At 45.6% G+C, this 23,531-nt stretch overlaps 1 protein-coding gene across 6 annotated transcripts; it reads left to right on the top strand.

Annotated features, from left to right (window-relative positions):
• Positions 1-362: 362 nt before the first annotated feature.
• On the top strand, positions 363-13,142 carry SELENON (selenoprotein N). Of its 6 annotated transcripts, none has more exons than XM_069960592.1 (2): positions 363-563; positions 9,231-13,142. In XM_069960592.1, exon 2 carries the CDS (start codon positions 9,233-9,235, stop codon positions 10,925-10,927), a length of 1,695 nt encoding a protein of 564 aa, XP_069816693.1. In that variant the 5' UTR covers positions 363-563; positions 9,231-9,232; the 3' UTR covers positions 10,928-13,142. The 6 variants fall into 6 exon arrangements, with proteins under 6 accessions (XP_069816693.1, XP_069816692.1, XP_069816695.1 ...); XM_069960591.1 differs by lacking the exon at positions 363-563 and adding an exon at positions 835-878; XM_069960594.1 differs by lacking the exon at positions 363-563 and adding an exon at positions 2,167-2,372.
• The last annotated feature ends 10,389 nt before the right edge of the window (positions 13,143-23,531 follow it).

The following is a 23,531-nucleotide window of genomic DNA, read 5'->3' as shown; positions in this document are numbered from 1 at the left end:
ATACAAGATGAGATACAATTGGGCACATTAAATCTGGATATGGGATGAGAAATAGTTAGGCACTTCTAGCCAGTTAGACATGGAGGATACATGATGAGATACAGTGGGATATGAGGGATAAAAGATGAGATACAGTTGGACATGGAGGATACAAGTTGAGATACAGTTGGATATGAAGGATACAAGATGAGACACAGTTGGATATGGAGGATACAAGATGAGATACAGTTGGATATGGAGGAAACAAGTTGAGATACAGTTGGATATGGAGGAAACAAGATGAGATACAGTTGGATATGGAGGATACAAGATGAGATACAGTTGGATATGGAGGATACAAGATGAGATACAGTTGGATATGAAGGATACAAGATGAGACACAGTTGGATATGAAGGATACAAGATGAGATACAGCTGGATATGAGTGATACAAGATGAGATACAGCTGGATATGAGGGACCCAAGATGAGATACAGTTGGAAATAAAGGATTCAAGATGAGATACAGTTGGATATGGAGGATACAAGATGAGATACAGTTGGATATGGAGGATACAAGTTGAGGTACAGTTGGATATGGAGGATACAAGATGAGATACAGTTGGATATGGAGGATACAAGATGAGATACAGTTGGATATGGAGGATACAAGATGAGACACAGCTGGATATGAAGGATACAAGATGAGATACAGTTGGATATAAAGGATTCAAGATGAGATACAGTTAGATATGGAGGATACAAGATGAGATACAGTTGGATATAAAGGATTCAAGATGAGATACAGTTAGATATGGAGGATACAAGATGAGATACAGTTAGATACGGAGGATACAAGATGAGATACAGTTGGATATGAAGAATACAAGATGAGATACAGTTGGGTATGGAGGATACAAGATGAGATACAGTTGGATATGGAGGATACAAAATGAGATACAGTTGGAAATAAAGGATTCAAGATTAGATACAGTTGGATATGGAGGATACAAGATGAGATACAGTTGGATATGGAGGATACAAGATGAGATACAGTTGGATATGGAGGATACAAGATGGATGCATGATTAGATACAGTTGGATATGGAGGATACAAGATGAGATACAGTTGGATATGAGGGATACAAGATGAGATACGGTTGGATATGAGGGAGACAAGATGGATGCATGATTAGATACATTTAGATATGGAGGATACAAGATGAGATACAGTTGGATATGGAGGATACAAGATGAGATATAGTTGAATATGGAGGATACAAGATGAGATACGGTTGGATATGGAGGATACAAGATTAGATTTAGTTGGATATGGAGGATACAAGATTAGATACAGTTGGATATGGAGGATACAAGATGAGATACGGTTGGATATGAGGGATACAAGATGAGATACAGTTGGATATGGAGGATATAAGATGAGATATAGTTGGATATGGAGGATACAAGATGAGATATGGTTGGATATGGAGGATATAAGATGAGATACATTTGGATATGAGGGATACAAGATGAGATACGGTTGGATATGAGGGATACAAGATGAGATACGGTTGGATATGAGGGATACAAGATGAGATACGGTTGGATATGAGGGATACAAGATGAGATACGGTTGGATATGAGGGATACAAGATGAGATACGGTTGGATATGAGGGATACAAGATGAGATACGGTTGGATATGAGGGATACAAGATGAGATACGGTTGGATATGAGGGATACATGCTTTATCACTACTGACCATGCTGCCCCATAGCCGTCCAAGCTCCTCATAGATAACACCACTGTATATAAAGGCCACACTGGCCACCTAAACCACCAGGTCTCCATCAATCCCATCCCAAAGCCTGACTCAGATCCCAAATAATTCCCTGTGCGGTCAGTGCCCAATAACAATGCCATGATGGTGCCACACCATAACCACATCCACTATCCAGAGCAATGTGAGGAGTGAGCAGTCACCACCAGCCCTGAAGGAGTTAACACCACATCTGCAGCGTCCCCCCTCCCCTCCCCTCAGGATGGTCGCGCCCCCGGCCGAGCCTCTGCTCTAATTACACCAGCTCTGAATGGGTTAACCCGGTGGGTCCAGCACGTACAACGCAATCAGGCGGCTGCCCCCGACCGTACCACTGCGCCGCTTATGGGGGGAGACGTTTATAATTATTTTGTAATTTCCTTTCACATGGAGCGTCCGCAACCACTGAGGCAGGGTTATCTGACCAGACTATTGTAGCAGATGTAAGTGTATACGGGGCAGAGGATTCAGGGGGTGAGAGGACATGGAGGCAGGTTTTGGGCTCCCCCATCCGTGTAGGAGATAGTGACACCCTGTGTGCATCAGCTCCAGTCTGGCTGGGAGTGTGGGAGGTAAGAGACTCATTGTCAGCTCCTCATATTCATCATGATGTATTCACTCTGTTATTACTGTTATCATCAGAATTATTACTGTAATGTGCTGTAGGGGGCGCTCTGCTGTGTCTGCACCATATATTATCTATATAGTGACCGCTCCTTTAAGCGGTGTGCAGATTGCGCTTTATTTCCTGTATTGGGGGGGCGCTGCGGCTTTTAAATCCTGTAACTTTTAGTCTCGGGACTATGGAGGCTGCGTCCGATCTCCATTGGTTTCTATGACTCTCCATGGTCAGGGGATGAAGCCGCTTAGTCGCCGTCTTTGATGACAATTTTATGGGCTGTGCAAAAGTTTGATGAGTTTTATAGTTTATAATTTTATGATCTGTTTGTATCAGTGTATTGATATTGTATCCTTTTATGCACTCTAGGGGGCGCCCTGCCAGTCCTCTATGTAAATATCACATACAGCGTATAGATACATGGCTTAGAGGGGGTGCGTCTCCTTTCGTGTTATAGTGCGGGTCACGTAGTACAACATCTGGCGGCCGTCATGATGGCGCTGACCTCTTCTGGTCTATGGGCTGTAAGGTCGTGCAGAGGTTCTTGCCATATAGCGTTGCTGCCCGGCCCTGTAGCTGTTACAAAACCGCAGCTCCCAGCATGCCCTGACAGACGCAGACTATGTTCACACGCTGTTTTGTGCCTCGTTTCAGTACAAAAAAATTTTTTCTCTTTTCTTTTCTTTTTTTTCCCCCGCAGGAAAATAACTTGTAAATTGTAAGCCGTAAAATTGGTGCAAGTGTGAACAAGCGTGTAAACACACTTGTCTTACTCCTGAGTTCTGTCAAAGTAAGTAGTAGACAGAAAGGCGGTGTTTTTTTACAACCCATAAGAACAGTAAAAAAAAAAACAGTCAGAACTCGGCTTCTGGCTGATCCTTTCATCTCTTAAGGGGGTTAAAAAAAAGGCAAAAAAGATTTTCTTTCCAATTAGCTGGTTTAATGCTGCGTTTACACGGAGCGATAATTCGCCCGATCGTACGATTAACAATTTCAAAGTAACGATTTCTTTTTATAACGATCAGCGTTTAGACGGAACGATATATCGTATGGAAAAATCGTTTTGCGAGCGCTTAAGCCTATCTCGCACATAGGTTAAATCGGTGAACGACTGTTTATATGGAGCGAATTTTTTGCGAATGACGATTTAAGATGATGTAAGATCAAAATGAACGATTTCTCGCTCGTTGTTTGATCGTTCGCTGCGTTTACATGTACGATTATCGTTCGAATTCGATCGTTATCGTGCAAATTTCGAACGATAATCGTTCCGTATAAACGCAGCATAACAAAATTATATAGAGTTGTAATTAACTAAAATTTAAAGGGGAACTATCAGCAGTTTAGACAAATCTTACCTACTGATAGGCCCCTGTAGCGTCGGGGACGCTGAAGAGGAAGGTGTGTGTTACCTTCCTCCTCGGCGCCGTCAGTCGGGGTAGACTCTGCTCCGGAGCACCCTTAGGAGCACTGCCGCGTCATCCGGCAACCTCTTCTAATGATAATCAATGGAGGGTGCGGGCCGGATGACGCAGTGGTGCTCCCGAACAGAGTTTACCCTGACTAACGGCGTGGGACCAGTGTAGAGGAGGAAGGTAACGCACATACCTTCCTCCTCAGTGTCCCTGGCGCTACAGCGGGCTATCAGCAGGTTAGATTTGTCTAACCTGCTGATAGTTCCCCTTTAAAAAAATCTCCTGCTGTATGTCATGCAAAAAGTAGTGTATTCTTTCCAGTTTGACACAGTGCTCTCTGCTGCCACCTCTGTCCATGTCAGGAACTGTCCAGAGCCATAGAGATTTTCTATAGGGATTTGCTGCTGCCCTGGACAGTTCCTGACATGGACAGAGGTGGAAGCAGAGAGCACAGTGTCAGACTGGAGAGAATTCACCACTTTTTACAGGACATACAGCAGCTGATAAGTACTGGAAGACTGGCGTATTACACGGCCTGATAAGCAGTGTAAAGCGAGTGCTGATCTGCTAGCATAGGGTCCTATAAGACCAATCGATTTTTCATTTTCTACGATAAACGATTGCGAATGACCTGAACTTTTCCCCCATAATACACATGATAATACATACACCAAAAGATTTGCGAATAAATAACAAATAATTAAGTAAACGATTAAAGATTTGATGGTCAGCTCTAAAGATGAGATTACCACATACAGAAGAGTTTTTTCGTTAATCGTTTGTCGCCTGCATACACACAGAAAGATTATAGTTTAAATTTGAATTATATAACGATTTTTCACACGATAATCTTTCCATGTAATGAGGCCCTTACCCATGTTCCCCCGATGTCCTGGTGCCTTTTCCCTGTGTTTTCCCCGCCTCTGACACTTCTGGCCCTGTCTCTTCAGTGACAGGCCGCTCAGCCAATCACTAACCGAGACGGGACGACCCCATGGCCAGTAATTGCCTGAACGGCCTGTCAAAACAGATACGGGTCCAGAAGAGTCAGAGGGGGCCGAGGGGAGTGGGGAAAAGGCCCCTGGGCACCGGAGCAACCTGCACACGTAGCCCATACTTCACACCTGGGTGTCATGGCTCTGTGTATGACCTTTAAGGGTACTATTACATGTGGTAATTATCAAGGCTCAGTAAATGTTCACAAAGTTTGGCGCAGCTTTACGGACCACCCCGGGCTGCCTAATAATATGGCCCGAACAGTGATGTCTATGGAGTCAATGTCCCACTGCGCAAAAACTATAAACGCTGAAGGCATTGCTAAATTCCCTCTGAGGTTTTATCAACAGTCAGCACAAAGGGTTAAACTCCTGACTCCCCAGAGAAACCGTCCTCACTTTACAGCCTGCTGCGAGGTCATGATCGTGGAAGTGTTCAAACAGGGCAGTTATTCTTCAGATTTTCTTTCTATTGTCAGGTAAATGGATATATACATATGTTTGGTGTGAATACAGTCGTATACTGCCACTCTGTTCTACCAGTCCCCGCTGTGAGCCGCCTGTCGTGTATTTAGTGAAGACGGAACGTCTCGTGGTACCATAGTAACGCATGGCACACCGAATGCCAGCACTAAGTGTTACTATGGTAACAGCGGCCATGACACACAAGGGGACAGTTCAGGGTCTTCTATAAGGATTCACAGTGTCCGACTACACAAGAGCGGGGGAAACCCGGTCTATATACTGCAGGTGCCCAACCTGCGGACCTCCAGCTGCTGCGGGACTACAATTACTAGCATGCCAGTCACATATCACTGAGCTGTCACCCAGCTTTCCCAGTCTCAGCAGCTGTCACATATCACTGAGCTGTCACCCAACTTTCCCAGTCTCAGCAGCAGTCACATATCACTGAGCTGTCACCCAGCTTTCCCAGTCTCAGCAGCTGTCACATATCACGGAGCTGTCAACCAGCTTTACCAGTCACATATCACGGAGCTGTCACCCAGCTTTCCCTGTCTCAGCAGCAGTCACATATCACTGAGCTGTCACTCAGCTTTCCCAGTCTCAGCAGCAGTCACATATCACTGGGCTGTCACCCAGCTTTCCCAGTCTCAGCAGCAGTCATATCACTAAGCTGTAACCCAGCTTTCCCAGTCTCAGCAGCAGTCATATCACGGAGCTGTCACCCAGCTTTACCAGTCACATATCACTGAGCTATAACCCAGCTTTCCCTGTCTCAGCAGCAGTTACATATCACTGAGCTGTCACCCAGCTTTCCCAGTCTCTGCAGCAGTCACATATCACAGAGCTGTCACCCAGCTTTCCCAGTCTCAGCAGCTGTCACATATCACGGAGCTGTCACCCAGCTTTACCAGTCACATATCACGAAGCTGTCACCCAGCTTTCCCTGTCTCAGCAGCATTCACATATCACTGAGCTGTCACCCAGCTTTCCCAGTCTCAGCAGCTGTCACATATCACTGAGCTGTCACCCAGCTTTACCAATCACATATCACTGAGCTGCCACCCAGCTTTCCCAGTCTTAGCAGCAGTCACATATCACTGAGCTGTCACCCAGCTTTCCCAGTCTCAGCAGCTGTCACATATCACTGAGCTGTCACCCAGCTTTCCCAATCTCAGTAGCAGTCACATCTCACTGGGCTGTCACTCAGCTTTCCCAGTCTCAGTAGCTGTCTCAGAACATATCACTGAGCTGTCACCCAGCTTTCCCAGTCTCAGCAGCAGTCACATATCACTGAGCTGTCACCCAGCTTTCCCAGTCTCAGCAGCAGTCACATATCACTGAGCTGTCACCCAGCTTTCCCTGTCTCAGCAGCTGTCACATATCACGGAGCTGTGATGACACATCTCACTGGGCTGTCACCCAGCTTTCCCAGTCTCAGTAGCTGTCTCAGAACACATCACTGAGCTGTCACCCAGCTTTCCCAGTCTCAGCAGCAGTCACATATCACTGAGCTGTCACCCAGCTTTCCCAGTCTCAGCAGCAGTCACATATCACTGAGCTGTCACCCAGCTTTCCCAGTCTCAGCAGCAGTCATATCACTAAGCTGTAACCCAGCTTTCCCAGTCTCAGCAGCAGTCATATCACGGAGCTGTCACCCAGCTTTACCAGTCACATATCACTGAGCTATAACCCAGCTTTCCCTGTCTCAGCAGCAGTTACATATCACTGAGCTGTCACCCAGCTTTCCCAGTCTCAGCAGCAGTCACATATCACAGAGCTGTCACCCAGCTTTCCCTGTCTCAGCAGCAGTTACATATCACTGAGCTGTCACCCAGCTTTCCCTGTCTTAGCAGCAGTCACATATCACTGAGCTGTCACCCAGCTTTCCCAGTCTCAGCAGCAGTCACATATCACTGGGCTGTCACTCAGCTTTACCAGTCTCAGCAGCTGTCACATATCACTGAGCTGTCACCCAGCTTTCCCAATCTCAGTAGCAGTCACATCTCACTAGGCTGTCACTCAGCTTTCCCAGTCTCAGTAGCTGTCTCAGAACATATCACTGAGCTGTCACCCATCTTTACCAATCACATATCACTGAGCTGCCACCCAGCTTTCCCAGTCTTAGCAGCAGTCACATATCACTGAGCTGTCACCCAGCTTTCCCAGTCTCAGCAGCTGTCACATATCACTGAGCTGTCACCCAGCTTTACCAATCACATATCACTGAGCTGCCACCCAGCTTTCCCAGTCTCAGTAGCAGTCACATCTCACTGGGCTGTCACCCAGCTTTCCCAGTCTCAGTAGCTGTCTCAGAACATATCACTGAGCTGTCACCCAGCTTTCCCAGTCTCAGCAGCAGTCTCAGAACATATCACTGAGCTGTCACCCAGCTTTCCCAGTCTCAGTAGCAGTCACATCTCACTGGGCTGTCACCCAGCTTTCCCAGTCTCAGTAGCTGTCTCAGAACATATCACTGAGCTGTCACCCAGCTTTCCCAGTCTCAGCAGCAGTCTCAGAACATATCACTGAGCTATGCTGTCTCATATCACCGATGCTGCTGTCTCCAGAGCTTCCTCTTGGAGCCTCTAAGCTGGTGGCCACTTACAAGGAACTTGGAAAGCCATTCACAGTAGGTAGGTGTAGGGTGGGCACAGGTGTTGTCTGCTTATGGTACTTGGCTGTACATGGTGGTCTTTCCACCTCTTTTAGAGTCCAGAGGTCAGGCGGCACTGTAGTCTTCCCCTATGGGGAATACCAATTGGATCATCCTCCATACTCCTCCTGTGGGACCCGCTACTGATCAGCAGTAAGTGTTTGATTTACCTGCAGCACCACCACAGGAGACAAAAGGTATTACACAGCACCCATTGGTATCACAGGGCTGTCTGTATAATACCGCACAGGACGGGTCCTCCACAGAGAGAGACACTCTTCTTAGGATCTCCTACATATGAATGCTAGTAACGTCGTACAGACAGTTCTGGGCACCTGCTTCCCCCTAATAATTGCTGTATATATCTGCATTGCATATACATTTTAGGATACTGAATGGCGGGGGGGGGGGGGGGGGGGGGGCGCACACATTAAATCTATTCTATCCTCTGTATGTGACAGATGTAGCAGAGCTGAGGCTGTCCTATGGCACAACGCATGGTGATGTGATCAGAGTAGTGGTAACATCGTCTGTTCTGGGAGATCTCAGTATTCACAAAAGGAACATTTCAATGACATCTGTGTATATATAATGAAGATTATGGATGTCGTGTTGTATCTGCCGCCATACTATGCTGCAGAACGTTCTCATCAAGGATTGCAGCCCCGAGGCAGGAGAGCTGCGGCCTGGTATATATCAGGACATTACATAACCCTGACACCTGAAACTGCATATATTATACAGCTATAATATATACAGCGAGAGAAGCATCATTATGTGGAATTAACTCTATAAATTGTGAGGAAGCCTGCACCTGTTCCACAGGAAGAAGTTAGTTATATTCCTGTATATAGGAGCAGTATTATAGTAGTTATATTCTTGTATATAGGAGCAGTATTATAGTAGTTATATTCTTGTATATGGGAGCAGTATTATAGTAGTTATATTCTTGTATATAGAAGCAGCATTATAGTAGTTATATTCCTGTATATAGGAGCAGTATTATAGTAGTTATATTCTTGTATATAGGAGGCAGTGATATAGCAGTTATATTCCTGTATATAGGAGCAGTATTATAGTAGTTATATTCTTGTATATAGGAGCAGTATTATAGTAGTTATATTCTTGTATATAGGGAGCAGTATTATAGTAGTTATATTCTTGTATATAGGAGGCAGTGATATAGCACTTATATTCTTGTGCTTAGGAGGCAGTATTTTTTTAGGTATTGGTACATACCTGTAAAATGATAATGTGTAATTAGATTTTCTCCTTCCTTTTAGATATGACAGCTGTTCTTCGTAAAAGGAAAAAAGACACAGAGACAAACAATGCCGCACACCAAGAAACTGTGGACAAAGAGGAAATCAAGAAAGAAAAAAGTTCTTCCTTTTGCTTGAAGTTCTTTAGGTGGACACTGATCTTTGTATTACTTGCGGTCATAGTGATTGGTGTTCGGTTGTATCGTGATAATGAACTGGTGAAACGGCAGGAGGCGGCCCTACGGACTCTGGGTATTGAGGGTCTCCTTCTCTTCTCCTCACTTGATGCCGACAATGATATGTATATAAGTCCTGAAGAGTTCAGACCTATTGCTGAAAAGTTTACAGGGATCACTCCAGCATACGATTATGAAGAAGAGGATAACCTGGATCCCAATGGGGAGACGTTATCTGTTTCTGCACGGTTTCAGCCTCTGCTTATGGAGACCATGACCAAAAGCAAGGACGGGTTCTTAGGAATCACCAACAGTGCTCTTTCTGGACTGAGAAATTGGACAACACCAGTAGTGCCCAACACTGTGTTTTTTGCCCGCCAGTTCAAGGCCTTCCTCCCACCAAAAAATAAAGTGGCTCTTGGAGATCCTTGGTGGATCATTCCCAGTGAGCTCAATATTTTCACTGGTTATTTGCCCAATAACAGAATTTACCCTCCATCTCCTAAAGGGAAAGAAGTCCTGATCTATAAACTTCTATCTATGTTTCACCCTCGTCCATTTGTCAAGACGAGGTTTGCACCACAAGGTGCGGTGGCTTGTATACGAGCCATCAGTGACTTTTACTATGATATTGCGTTCCGGATCCATGCCGAATTCCAGCTCAATGAGCCACCAAATTTCCCTTTCTGGTACTCTCCTGGTCAGTTCACTGGCCATTTAGTCCTCTCCAAGGACGCTTCCCATGTCAGATACTTCAAGCTCTTTGTCCCGAACAACCGGACTCTGAATGTTGACATGGAATGGCTGTATGGAGCAAGTGAAAGCAGCAATATGGAAGTAGACATTGGCTATATGCCCCAGATGGAATTGGAGTCTTTAGGCCCATCCATCCCCTCAGTGATCCATGATGAAAATGGAAACGTCATTGATAGCCGTAATGCTGATGGGGAACCTCTAGAGTTTGTATTTGAGGAGATATCCTGGGAGTCGGAGATAAGCTGGGAAGAAGCCGCGAGAAAACTTGAAGTCACCATGTACCCTTTTAAGAAGGTTTCATATTTCCCCTTTACGGAAGCTTTTGATAGAGCGTTTGCCGAAAAGAAACTCATACACTCAGTCTTACTTTGGGGCGCTTTAGACGATCAATCCTGCTGAGGTTCGGGGCGAACTCTCCGGGAGACCGTCCTGGAGAGTTTGCCCGTTCTCGCTTTGCTCAATGAGAGCTTCATCAGTAGTTGGTCACTGGTGAAAGAACTCGAAGAACTTCAAAGCAACAAAGAAAACAATTCATATGCAACGTACGCTTCTCTCCACCTGGAGAAGTATAACTTTCCCGTGGAGATGATGATCTGTCTTCCTAATGGAACTGTCGTGCACCATATTAACGCAAATTATTTTCTAGATATCACTTCGGTGAAGCCAGAAGAAGTGGACTCCAGCCTGTTTAGTTTTTCTGATGGTTTGGAAGACATTTCTACTGCCACATATGTAAAGTTTTTGAAGGAAGGGTTAGAGAAAGCGAAGCCATATTTGGAGTCCTAGGTCTACCCTCCAAATGTGTATTCTGAGTTCTGTTTGGTTACTTTGTCTTTTATTATAAAGTCACAACCAGCGTCTTGGGCTGATATCCTTGTTGACTGTTACCTCCCATTACAGTATTATAAAAGCATCTTCTTCCACCTCATGGGTATTGTTCTAGGGGAGCACCATCTCAGCCTCGGGGCCACATGAGGTGTACATGATTGTCTGTGTCCCAGTAGTTCAGAAAAACCAGGGCGCTGTCTTGCCTAACCTCCCCTACACTTTGTTCTCAATTTGGATACAGAAATAAGCCGCTGTCAGACTCCGCCTTTCTATGTTCCACCATGGATTCCTTCTGCTCTCCCCTCTCCATTGCTTCACTTTCTGCCTGGTGTACATCCTTTAATTGACTTCTTGTTCCTGCTATAGCTGGGATTTTAGCCAACCATCTCCATTCCTTTGACTATTACTTCACCTACAGAAGCCTGTAGGCAGCAACCCACAATCGTCTAAATCCTAGCTAGAGTGTACAGCAGGAACAGGAAGTCTGTTACAGGATGTACACTAGACAGGAAGTGGGGGAAATAGAGAGACAGTTTGCATCAGGAGCAGAAGGAAGTTTAAAAGACCTCAGAAAAGTAATAAAAACAACTTTATTTAAAATTACACATCCAGGTTAAATGACAGTAGTGGGTTTTGGCCTCTGTTTTTCTTTTTGGCCCTACTGGGTGGTGCTCATGGGGTAAGGAGACATTTAATCTGTAGAGCTAAACGAATCCATTTGGAGCTAATTCTATTAATTTAGAATTTCTCAAAAATGTTGGATTTTAGCAATGACCATCTTAGTGATCAGAAGAGAGGTTGGGGTTTGGCCATAATTTCCACCATTATATGTACATTATATCCAGACTGTAAAATTGTCATTGTTGTTCTCAGCCCAGTGTGATCTATGCAGCGATCGACATGATCTGATACAATTCTGCTTCTATGTATTATTGTCTGTGCCAATTTTTTGTGCCCTCCCAGCGGAGGAGAAGGGTGTCACCATGTCCCGGAGGTGGTGCGCTACATGACGATTTACCCCAAAATTTACTGTGAACGGGTTAGGCCTGAATTTATTTTACGCAGCCCATATTCCAGGAGGGTAATGTCCGACCTCCGCTGCTAGTGTTTGTCTATTGTTTTATGTATTTTTATAAAGAAAAGAGGCGGGTGGTTTGTCCCGTTACATGGTCGTAGTATGTCAGGTGAGGGTAACAATGTACATGAATTAGGTTGACTCTATATTTAGTATATTGGGATGGTGCGCTAGATGGAGCAAAAAGCCCTAAAATTTTAGCCAGGCCAGGGTATGGGGGTCTAAGCAGTTTGAACCACCTACTTAAAGAGTACCCATGACCATAAAAAAAACTTTTTGACAAGTCTTAGAGAGTTTTGATCATTAGGAAGCCTATGGCTGTGCCCTTCTCTCTCTGGCTCTCTGAAAGAGACAGTCTCTTCACACAATAGAGACTGTTTCCGGCAGTGAGACAGAAAAGACAACCTCCTTCTCTCTTTTTTATGTAATGATCAGCGAGGGTCTGAACACCCGGACTGTGATTGATCAAAACTTTTGACTTGTCTCTAGGCCTTTTAAAAACTTTTTGTTTTTAAAGTGACAGTGCCCATTTAAGACTCCAATTGACTCCAGGGTCCTAAGTTCCCCCATTGCTCCGCAACAGGAAAAGGGGCGGTGTAAAACAGACACTTCCTTTTAATAGTCACCTCCCAGTCCTGTGACCATATACAAGCAAATCACCCGCCACCTCTGCTCCACCCTCCACATCTTACCATTAGTCACGTGTTACATAGTGTGTTGTACTGACATGGTTACTAAGTGTTGCTATGCAGACACAGGATCCCTCCCAATGATAGGATGGGTCTGGATTTTTTTTTTTATTATTATATATTTAGATAGTTTCACTATTTTTCTATTTCCCTAATATCTGTGGTATTACTATGTTAGAATCTTTTTTTTTTTTTTTTTTTTTAATATTTGTTGTGTTATCCAGCAAAATTAGAGGTTTTATTGTGACTGGGAAAACTGGGCCAAAATATGCAGTAAAATCCCTTTAATCCGACATCTGTCTGGTAGTCCAGATGAGCACTGGCTTTCTCTTTATTGATTGTGATGATGGTCCTCAGTATTTCATAGGAAAGGGGCAAGACAGCCATCAAGGGTGGGTGGGGTTTTGGTGTTCTGTGGCATTTTATGGGTGGGCTGGGGGCGGGGCTTGTTGGAAATAGGTCCAATTGATGCCGGGTTAAAGGTTTTTTTAAAACATTTAAGAAAAAATTCTAGGAAATTTATGTACAATTTTTTAGGAAGTTCTCAAATTTTAGGATCAGTTTTTCTGGATAACGTTATCATATATACAACTTCTTTTATATGTTCAGGTGGTTATATACTATTGTTCCCTGTTATCAGCCGATTCCCCTGATGTCATGATGCCTCTTTCTCATAGCAGGTAAATGGGTATTCCGACCTAAGTCCTTGTATTTCCTGTCTTTGGAAGAAATATAGTATTTAAAAAATAGAAGTCTGTCCTTGTTATATATAAAGGAAGTTGTATAAGATGACACTTTATTAAAAGCACATAATACAGCAAATAAACAAAAAAGGCCTCATTAATAAAAAAAAAATAATACAGGAGAGGTCAAAGGGGAGGAGTTGTCCATAGCTGCCAATCAAATCATTGCCGGAATCTGATTGGCCGGTAAGGAAAACTTCTCCCCTGTACTAGTTATAACGCTCGAGGTCGGGTGTTTTGTACCTTGTTTTTATATTTCAGCAGACCGGATGGATTGTGAGACATTTTCTAAAACTTCTGTTCTTTTTGACGGCCTGATCTAAAAGCGACTGCGTTGCTGGGCCAGGCCTGAGTACTGATGACGGATGTTTTTGAAGAAATGACGAATAATTTACCCTTTCTGCCAAAAAAAAAAAACAAAAAAACTTTTTGTAATCTTTCTGTTTTGTTTTTTATTAGTTTCTTCCCGTTTTGAAAGTTTGTTATTTTTTTATTCAATGCATTAAGTAATAAAATATTTGGTGTGTACTTCTTCTTGGCGTTTTATTGATGTATATGTATGTATCATTCTCACTCACCTGGAGTGTGTAGAACATATTTAGTACGAGAGAATTTTTAATGGTGCCCCTTCCACCGGGGTCATAAGTGCCCAATAATGTTTACTTACCTGCCAACTCATTGGTAGAAGAAAGTCTATGGCTGTATCCATGTTTTCCTGGACTTCAATCAAAGCAATGGTCTTAAGCCAAGTTACAATTTTAAAAAACTGTGAGCTCTTAAACCAAAATGCTCCTAAACCAAGGTACCACTGCACCTTTCTATATCCAGAGCATCATTTCCATAAATCAGGGTCTAAGACTGAATTGCATTTTGCAGACAAAAGTGCCATAAAAAGCAGTAACAGCATGTCCCCATCCCACCGTGCTTTTATCCCATTAGTAATCGCCTATAGTGTTATCTTTAAAGACTCCATATATTTATATTTCATCGCTGCCGACGCTTTTCCCGGGTTTCTTCTCACTTCTTCATCTACGTCCCTGCAGGGAAGAGATAACACGTTACTATATCTGGCGATACTGATAACAGACGTTTCCATCCATTCTTCCATTCACTATAATAGTTTTCCACCGCTGAGATCATTTTACATCTTTTAGACTTTTATTTTAAAATCCGTAGGAAGATGGATGAAAAAACGAAATAATAATGGTCATCCAGGACTTTGTCATCTGCTGCTCTATTGAGTTCATTGTAAAAGGAAACAAATGGGTTCTTAGAATCATCACCTGAAAGTTTTTACTTTGTTCTGCAAAACTCCCGTCCTCGTAGAGCGCCAATACAGCAAAGGTATAAAATTCACGACTCCTGACGTAGTGATCCAAAACCTGCTTTATATAATATATACTGCATTAAGGCAGTAGCTATGGAACACACTATGGAAATGCATTCGTAGATGTCCACCGTGCACGGAGCTATTCATTGGAGAATAGTTATCATAACCCCATACACATACCATCAGGTACATTCACTTTAAGTGTTGCTCATGAATAGAACAGCGTGGGGAAGCCAGTGCCGCTGTCCTTTTTTTGAACCACTAGGTGTTCTTTATACACCTCTGATCTTATTTGCACAGCTGAAGTTAGCAATGGGTTAATGTTATTGTTGTACCATGTGTTCTGTATTCTAGCCAAAGGGAGATGTCTACGTATTATATCTCGCAGTGCAGGTAAGTGGGATGTGCCGGGAGCTTAGCTTCACCCAGGTAACCATGACTGGAGCTTGTATCACCCTAGGAGGACGAGTCACTCGACACTGAAGAAAAAAAAGTTTTTTAAACGGCACTTCTGTATCTAGGGTGGTGCTCGTAGTAAGAAAAGATTCCAACAGTATTATAAAAGTTCATTCTCGGCACTCGCCATCAGGCTTAATAAATTTTTATTGTAGAAAAAAATCCATCAAAAATATACAATGGCAACAGAACGTTTCGGCGTCAAGCCTTCCTCAACTGTCAGTTGAGGAAGGCTTGACGCTGAAACGTCCTGTTAGACAATGACACAGTACAGTCCATTAATTATAGAGGGCAGTAGTGCAGTACATGAGGTGGAGACAGTGACAGTGCATTAGAACATGGTGGCACATTAGAGTAATTGGATATAACCAGGGGCTGGCTGGCAAATTTTAGCCCGGGGGGCAAGCACACAGCACTGGCCCATAAGTAGCAGGCTGGCGGCCCATCCTTTAAGGACCACTCTGGCCCTTACCTATAACATCTTCATCATTTGTGACCAAATATCCTACTGTGCCCTGTGAAGGGATCAGAAGTCACTTTCCTGTATAAGTCTATGGGGCGGCTCAGCGATGACACGGGACGTACCCATAGACAGATGCTAGGAATGCTGGGTGACCTCTATCATACTGAGTATATGATGCTGGAAAGCTGGTTGACCTTCATCAAACTGAGTATAAGATGCTGTGAAAGCTGGGTGATCTCCATCATACTGAGTATAAGATGCTGGAAAGCTGGGTGACCTCCATCATACTGAGTATAGGATGGTGAGAAAGCTGGGTGACCTCCATCCTACTGACTATAAGATGCTGGGAAAGCTGGGTGACCTCCATCATACTGAGTATACGATGGTGGAAAAGCTGGGTGACCTCCATTATACTGACTACAAATACAAGATGCTGGGAAAGCTGGGGTTTCTGTATTTTTTTTTTACAATAGTTTATATCACTGCTGTGGTCCTGTGGGTATAGGCATTCCTCTTTTTAGAACACCCCCCTCGTGTGTGCACCCCCCATTAGTAAAAATAATAATAAACAAAACAACAAACACACCTACTTATATGTATCCTCTATGTACTCCTGTATATATGTATCCTCTATGTACTCCTGTATATGTCTCCTCCTGTATATATGTCCCCTCTATGTACTGCTGTGTATGTCTACTCCTGTATATATGTATCCTCTATGTACTGCTGTGTATGTCTACTCCTGTATATATGTATCCTCTATGTACTGCTGTGTATGTCTCCTCCTGTATATACTGTATGTATCCTCTATGTACTGCTGTATATATGTATCCTCTATGTACTGCTGTGTAGGTCTCCTCCTGTGTGTGCGTATATATATATATTAGGGCTGGGCGATATGGGCCAAAATCAATATCGCGATTAATCGCACATGTAGCCGCGGTAACGATAACTGAACGATAATTATGACATGCCCCTTTTTGCAAACCACACCCACTTGCTATGAAAAACTGTCAATATCAAAAAAGTAAAAAACTCACTGAGCATGACTATACAGGGGTGGCGGACAGGGGTGTATAACTATACAGGGGTGGCGGACAGGGGTGTATAACTATACAGGGGTGGCGGACAGGGGTGTATAACTATACAGGGGTGGCGGACAGGGGTGTATAACTATACAGGGGGCGGATAGGGGTGTATGACTATACGGGGGGGGGGGTGGACAGGGGTGTATGACTATACAGGCGGGGGGTGGACAGGAGTGTATGACTATACAGGGGGGGGATAGGGGTGTATGACTATACAGGCGGGGGGTGGACAGGAGTGTATGACTATACAGGGGGGGGATAGGGGTGTATGACTATACAGGCGGGGGGTGGACAGGAGTGTATGACTATACAGGGGGGGGGGGGGTAGGGGTGTATGACTATACAGGCGGGGGGTGGACAGGAGTGTATGACTATACAGGGGGGGGATAGGGGTGTATGACTATACAGGGGGGATAGGGGTGTATGACTATACAGGGGGGATAGGGGTGTATGACTATACAGTGGGGGGGGGGATGGGGGTGTATGACTATACAAGGGGGGTAGGGGTGTATGACTATACAGGGGGGTATGACTATACAGGGGGGATAGGGGTGTATGACTATACAGGCGGGGTGGGCGGACAGGGGTGTATGACTATACAGGCGGGGTGGGCGGACAGGGGTGTATGACTATACAGGCGGGGTGGGCGGACAGGGGTGTATGACTATACAGGGGGGCGGACAGGGGTGTATGACTATACAGGGGGGGGGGACAGGGGTGTATGACTATACAGGGGGGGGGGGACAGGGGTGTATGACTATACGGGGGGGCGGAGAGGGGTGTATGACTATACAGGGGGGGGACAGGGGTGTATGACTATACAGGGGGGGCGGAGAGGGGTGTATGACTATACAGGGGGGGGACAGGGGTGTATGACTATACAGGCGGGGCGGAGAGGGGTGTATGACTATACAAGGCGGCGGATAGGGGTGTATGACTATACAAGGCGGCGGATAGGGGTGTATTACTATACAGGGAAATGTAGTTCCCTTAGTAACAGTACAGGGCTGTAGCATAGGAGGAATGAATGGGCTGCAGCAGGATGTCTCCTATAACTTATCCTGCATGCTGCAGCCCATTCGTTCCTCCTATGCTACACTCCTGTACTGTTACTTAGGGAAGTACAGGACAGCCGCCCCCAAATGCTGCTCCTCCAGCTCTGACACGCCGGCGTCCCTGCACACACAGGAAAACATAGGGCAGTGTTCGCCGGCCGGGTGTGTGTGGGAGGAGCCTCGGAGGGGAGAGGTGGGGGGCCTCGGACAGGACGGGACCAGTGGGGGGCATCGGACGGGACTGGACCGCTGGGGGTGGGGTGGTATCGGACAGGTGAGGAGCCTCAGACGGGACCGGACGGGTAAGGAGGGCGGGCGCTTGGACGGGACTTGCGGGGGGCGGGGCCTTCTTACACTGCTGCTCCTCCACCACCTCCCGCTCTTATATTAGCGCCCCTGCACATAATGTACAGCGCTAATGCCAGGCGGCGTGCGTGTGTGCGGGAGGCGCTCTCACAGGATGGGCGCAGTGAGGGGGCACTCTAACAGGGAGATAGAAAAGCAAAAATACCGCAGATACCGTCCTGGCTAAGTTGAGGTCGGTTAACCGACGCCAGTGACGGTATCGGTATTTTTGCGGTATACCGCCCAGCCCTAATATATATATATATATATATTCACGAGGGAATATGCAATGCAGGAAAATTTGGATCAGTGTAACTATATATATATATTATATACACAGGAGGAGACCTACACAGCAGTTCATAGAGGATGCATATATACAGCAGTACATAAAGGATATATGATGTATCCTCTATGTACTCCTGTATATATGTATCATCTATATACTTCTGTATATATGTCTTCTCTATGTACTCCTGTATATATGCATACCCCCCAACTTTTGCTGGGGGGAAAGAGGGACATAGCCACGCCCATAACTGCGCTCTATGACCCCATAGCCACATCATCTATTACCATTATATAAGTAACAAATATTATCACCACTCCTTCACCACATAGTTACTTATACCACCATACTACTGGTGCCTCCATCTAGGTAGGGTGTAGTAGTGGAGGTATAGTGAATAAGGGGTGTAGTAGTACAGGTAAAGATGAGGGGTGAGGTAATACAGGTATAGATATGGGGGGTATTAGTAATACAGATGAGGGGCATTAGTAGTAGTAGTAGTAGTACAGGTATAGATGAGGGGTATTAGTAGTACAGGTACAGATGTGGGCTGTAGTAGTACAGGTAAAGATGAGGGGTGTAGTAGTAATACGGGTATAGCTGAGGGGTCACTGGGGGAAACTGGGGCAGCTGGGGGTGACTGGGAGAGCTGGGGGTGTACGGGGCAAATTGGGGGAGCTGGGGGTGACTGGGAGAGCTGGGGGTGTATGGGGCAAACTGGGGGAGCTGGGGGTGACTGGGAGAGCTGGGGGTGTATGGGGCAAACTGGGGGAGCTGGGGGTGACTGGGAGAGCTGGGGGTGTATGGGGCAAACTGGGGGAGCTGGGGGTGACTGGGAGAGCTGGGGGTGTATGGGGCAAACTGGGGGAGCTGAGGGTGACTGGGAGAGCTGGGGGTGTATGGGGCAAACTGGGGTTGACTGAAGGGGGACTGGGGACAGTTGGAGTTGACTGAAGGGGGACTGGGGCAGACTGGGGATGACGGAGGGGAAATGGGAAAGACTGGGGGTGACTGAGGGGCACTGAGGCAGACTGGGGGTGACTCTAGGGGGACTGGGGCAGCTGGGGGTGATTGGGGCAGGAGTGAGTGCACATAGCCCTCCTCCTCTTCCTCTCACCCTGGCACACAAGTTCCCCTCCCCGCCACACATGCAGGTCCCCAGTCTTTGAAGGAGGCCGCAGGGACTGTAGTGGTGATATCACCACTACAGCCCCTGCGGCCTGCTCCAGAGACCGGGGACCTGCACGTGTGGCCGGGAGGGGAGCAGGACGTGATATTTATAGCTCAGGCAGGTCAGTCGCAGCTCTATTAGGCGGACTGCCCGACCGCCCTGCACCTCACCTCCGGCCCAACACTCCACGCACCGCCATAAGCCCGCCATGCACCTCACCTCCGCGCCGCCCGCTTGACCTGCACCTCTTGCCCGGCCGCCAACCCGACAATTCATGCTGCTCCGCCTGCAATGATTTTTTGTGAAAATTTAATTTAAGATTTTCACAAAAAATCTAATCGATTCTAACCTTCTGGGCGAATTAATTTGATTAGTCACCCAGCCCTAATTCCTCTGTATGTCTCCTCTTGTATATATGTATCCTCCATGTACCCCTGTATATATGTTTCCTCCTGTATATATGTATCCTCTATATACTCCTCTGTATGTCTCCTCCTGTATATATGTATCCTCTATATACTCCTCTGTATGTCTCCTCCTGTATATATGTATCCTCCTGTATATATGTATCCTCCATGTACCGCTGTATATATGTCTCCTCCTGTATATATGTATCCTCCATGTACCCCTGTATATATGTCTCCTCCTGTATATATGTATCCTCTATATACTCCTCTGTATGTCTCCTCCTGTATATATGTATCCTCCTGTGTAGGTCTCCTGTATATATGTATCCTCCTGTGTAGGTCTCCTGTATATATGTATCCTCCTGTATATATGTATCCTCCATGTACCGCTGTATATATGTCTCCTCCTGTATATATGTATCCTCCATGTACCCCTGTATATATGTCTCCTCCTGTATATATGTATCCTCTATATACTCCTCTGTATGTCTCCTCCTGTATATATGTATCCTCCTGTGTAGGTCTCCTGTATATATGTATCCTCCTGTGTAGGTCTCCTGTATATATGTATCCTCCTGTGTAGGTCTCCTGTATATATGTATCCTCCTGTGTAGGTCTCCTGTATATATGTATCCTCCTGTGTAGGTCTCCTGTGTATATGTATCCTCTATGTCAGGGATAGGGAACCTTGGCTCTTCAGCTGTTGCAAAACTACAACTCCCATCATGCATGGACAGCCTATGGCTGCCCAGGTATGATGGGAGTATTAGTTTTGCAACAGCTGGAGGGCCTTGGTTCCCTCCCCCTGCCTTATGTCCTGCTGTGTAGATCTCCTCCTGTGTAGGTACCTGGCTTCCTGCAGACACCATCTTCTCGGTCTTCAGGCTCTTCTAGCCCAGACACAGGAGAACCAGCTGGAAGGAGAGAGCGGCCTCTGGTGGCCGGAGGAAGATACTGCGTACAGCAGTTTGCTTTTTACCATAAGCCTCATAGGCTTATAGAAAGCATAATGGCCATAAAGGGGGCGGGGCTTACTGTCATGGGGGCGGGGCTTCAGCGGCCGCTTCCAGCACAGACCGGATCCACAGCACAGCCACAGGTAAATATGACTGAAGAGGCCGGGGCTGTAAGCAGGGGAGGCACTGAGGACTCCAGCCAGCTGTCAGCAGCCAGGCGGCCCTGACAACTGGGGGAAGACCGGCCCGGGGGGCATGTGCCCCCCTGCCCCCCTGCCCAGCCCGCCCCTGGATATAACATTAGATATGACTTTGCCTAATCGGGTGAGTTGGGGGGCCCCAAGCTAACATTTTGCACCAGGGCCCATCAGCCTTTAGCTACGCCCCTGAGTAAAGCTGTTATATTTTTATATTACTTGGATCCCCCTTCTGTGGGTGGCAGTACCGATAATCCGGGTGGGTCAGTTGCCACTCAGGACTACTGTGACGAGTCCAATGGACTTATCACAACCCGGCAGGTCACCGACTATTTGGGGAACACTGCAGACTGCCACACTAAAGTAAGTGCAAACATCACACCTGTGCGCTGGACTAGTACTGGCGTCATGACGTAGCAATAGATTCTCCTTCAAGACCAAAGGCCTAAGCGTTGAACCAGAGTTGAGTGGCGTCCTGGTGTTCAGGTTTCCCCAGGAGACCCTGATAGCTGCTCCTCACTTATTGTAGGAATAGTTTTAGGAATTCCCAAATAACAGGAAGTGTTCCCAGGTTCGGCCAAGAAGAAAAAAAAAACACATGCAACTCTTCTGACCATAACTTTATTTTGTTACTGTAGAACAGCAGTCCTCTAAGAGCCACCAACATCACACCCCATATAGTACACTGACCATAGACTTCAGATGGACCTCAGCCATGGCCATCTGCCCCCAAATGGACCAATTGAAATCATGGATAATATTAGTGTTGGGTGGTGGAGGAAATATGGACTGAACGCCTTCATGCAACTTATCTGTTTCCCATGATAGACATCTGGCTTCCCCATAGATATTCGATAGTCAATGGCAGAAGTCCAGTGCCTGAGACCAGTTTAGGTTCTTTGCAGGTTCCCCGTAGACTTTAGACTTAGAGACGTCCATTACCGTTTTCTTGGAAATCGGCCAAGTTGTAAGAACAAAACCGGAGCTGTCACTTTACAACATGGCGGGTTTTCCTTCCTTTCCTCCATTAATATTGTCTCATTTCTGTATAATTTACGTCCATCTTTTATGATGAAGGTGACACACACATCGATCGGGTGTCTGGACGCTAATAAATGTCACCACATAATAACCCAGTAATATGGCAGAATTTACGTCTTTAATTCTCACGCCAAAAATAAACTCTATGAAAACAAAGTGTGGTCCTTTATAGGACAGATAGGGGGCGGTGTAGGGGCTTGTTCACACATAGGAAACTACTTATTACATACAGTATATCAGAGCCAATCACATGACTGGGATAACTTAAAGTAATTAATTAATATTTCTATTAAAGGGGTAGTTCACAAAAAAATCTTTTAAATCAACTGGTGCCAGACATTTGTAATTTACTTCTATTAAAAAAATCTCAAGTATTCCAGTACTTATCATCTGCTGGATGTCCTACAGGAGGTGGTGTATTCTTTTCAGTCTGACACAGTGCTCTCTACTGCCACCTCTGTCCATGTCAGGAACTGTCCAGAGCAGCAGCAAATCCCCATAGAAAACCTCTCCTGCTCTCTAGACTGAAGAGAATACACCCCTTCCTGCAGGACATACAGCAGCTGACATATAGACCTAGAAGACTTGAGTTTTTTTTAATAGAAATAAATTACAAATCTCTGTCACTTTCTTTAACCCTTTGATATGAAACATTTTTTTTGTAAACCACCCCTTTAAGTGACTGCAGAGACCTGTACAACCAGGAGTCAGCAAGAAGACTAGGTATGCAGGGGAGCAAGGATGGAGATGAATCTGGTGACACAGTGCTCTCTGCTGCCCCCTCTGTCCATGTCAGGAACTGTCCAGAGCAGGAGAGGTTTTCTATGGGGATTTGCTACTGCTCTGGACAGTTCCTGACATGGACAGTGGTGGCAGCAGAGAGCACTGTGTCAGACTGGAAGAAATACACCTCTACATGCATGACATACAGCAGCTGATAAGTACTGGAAGACTGGAGATTTTTAAACAGAAATAATTTACAAATATATGTAACTTTCTCCATGTTTCACTTTGGAGTGCCCCTTTAAACTGTGTCCCACTGCCAAAGCAATTGGCACCTCAGACTTATAGAACACATTTCCTGGCTCTCGAGTTTAGAGAGTGGCGGCTTCTATGGCGGAGGTGCCAAGCTCCACATTGCACCCGCCCATCAATCTGAATTATTTCCTATAGAATTTGAAGCCTTTATTAGATAATAATCCCCCCCCCCCTCCATTATGTGTTATTCTTCTACCATCTATCAGACTGGATATGGAG

The sequence above is a fragment of the Dendropsophus ebraccatus genome, chromosome 2 (assembly GCF_027789765.1).
Source record: "Dendropsophus ebraccatus isolate aDenEbr1 chromosome 2, aDenEbr1.pat, whole genome shotgun sequence".
NCBI lineage: Eukaryota > Metazoa > Chordata > Amphibia > Anura > Hylidae > Dendropsophus > Dendropsophus ebraccatus.
The sequence above is the reverse complement of the archived record's forward strand: the minus strand, read 5'-3'. Positions and strand labels throughout refer to the sequence as shown.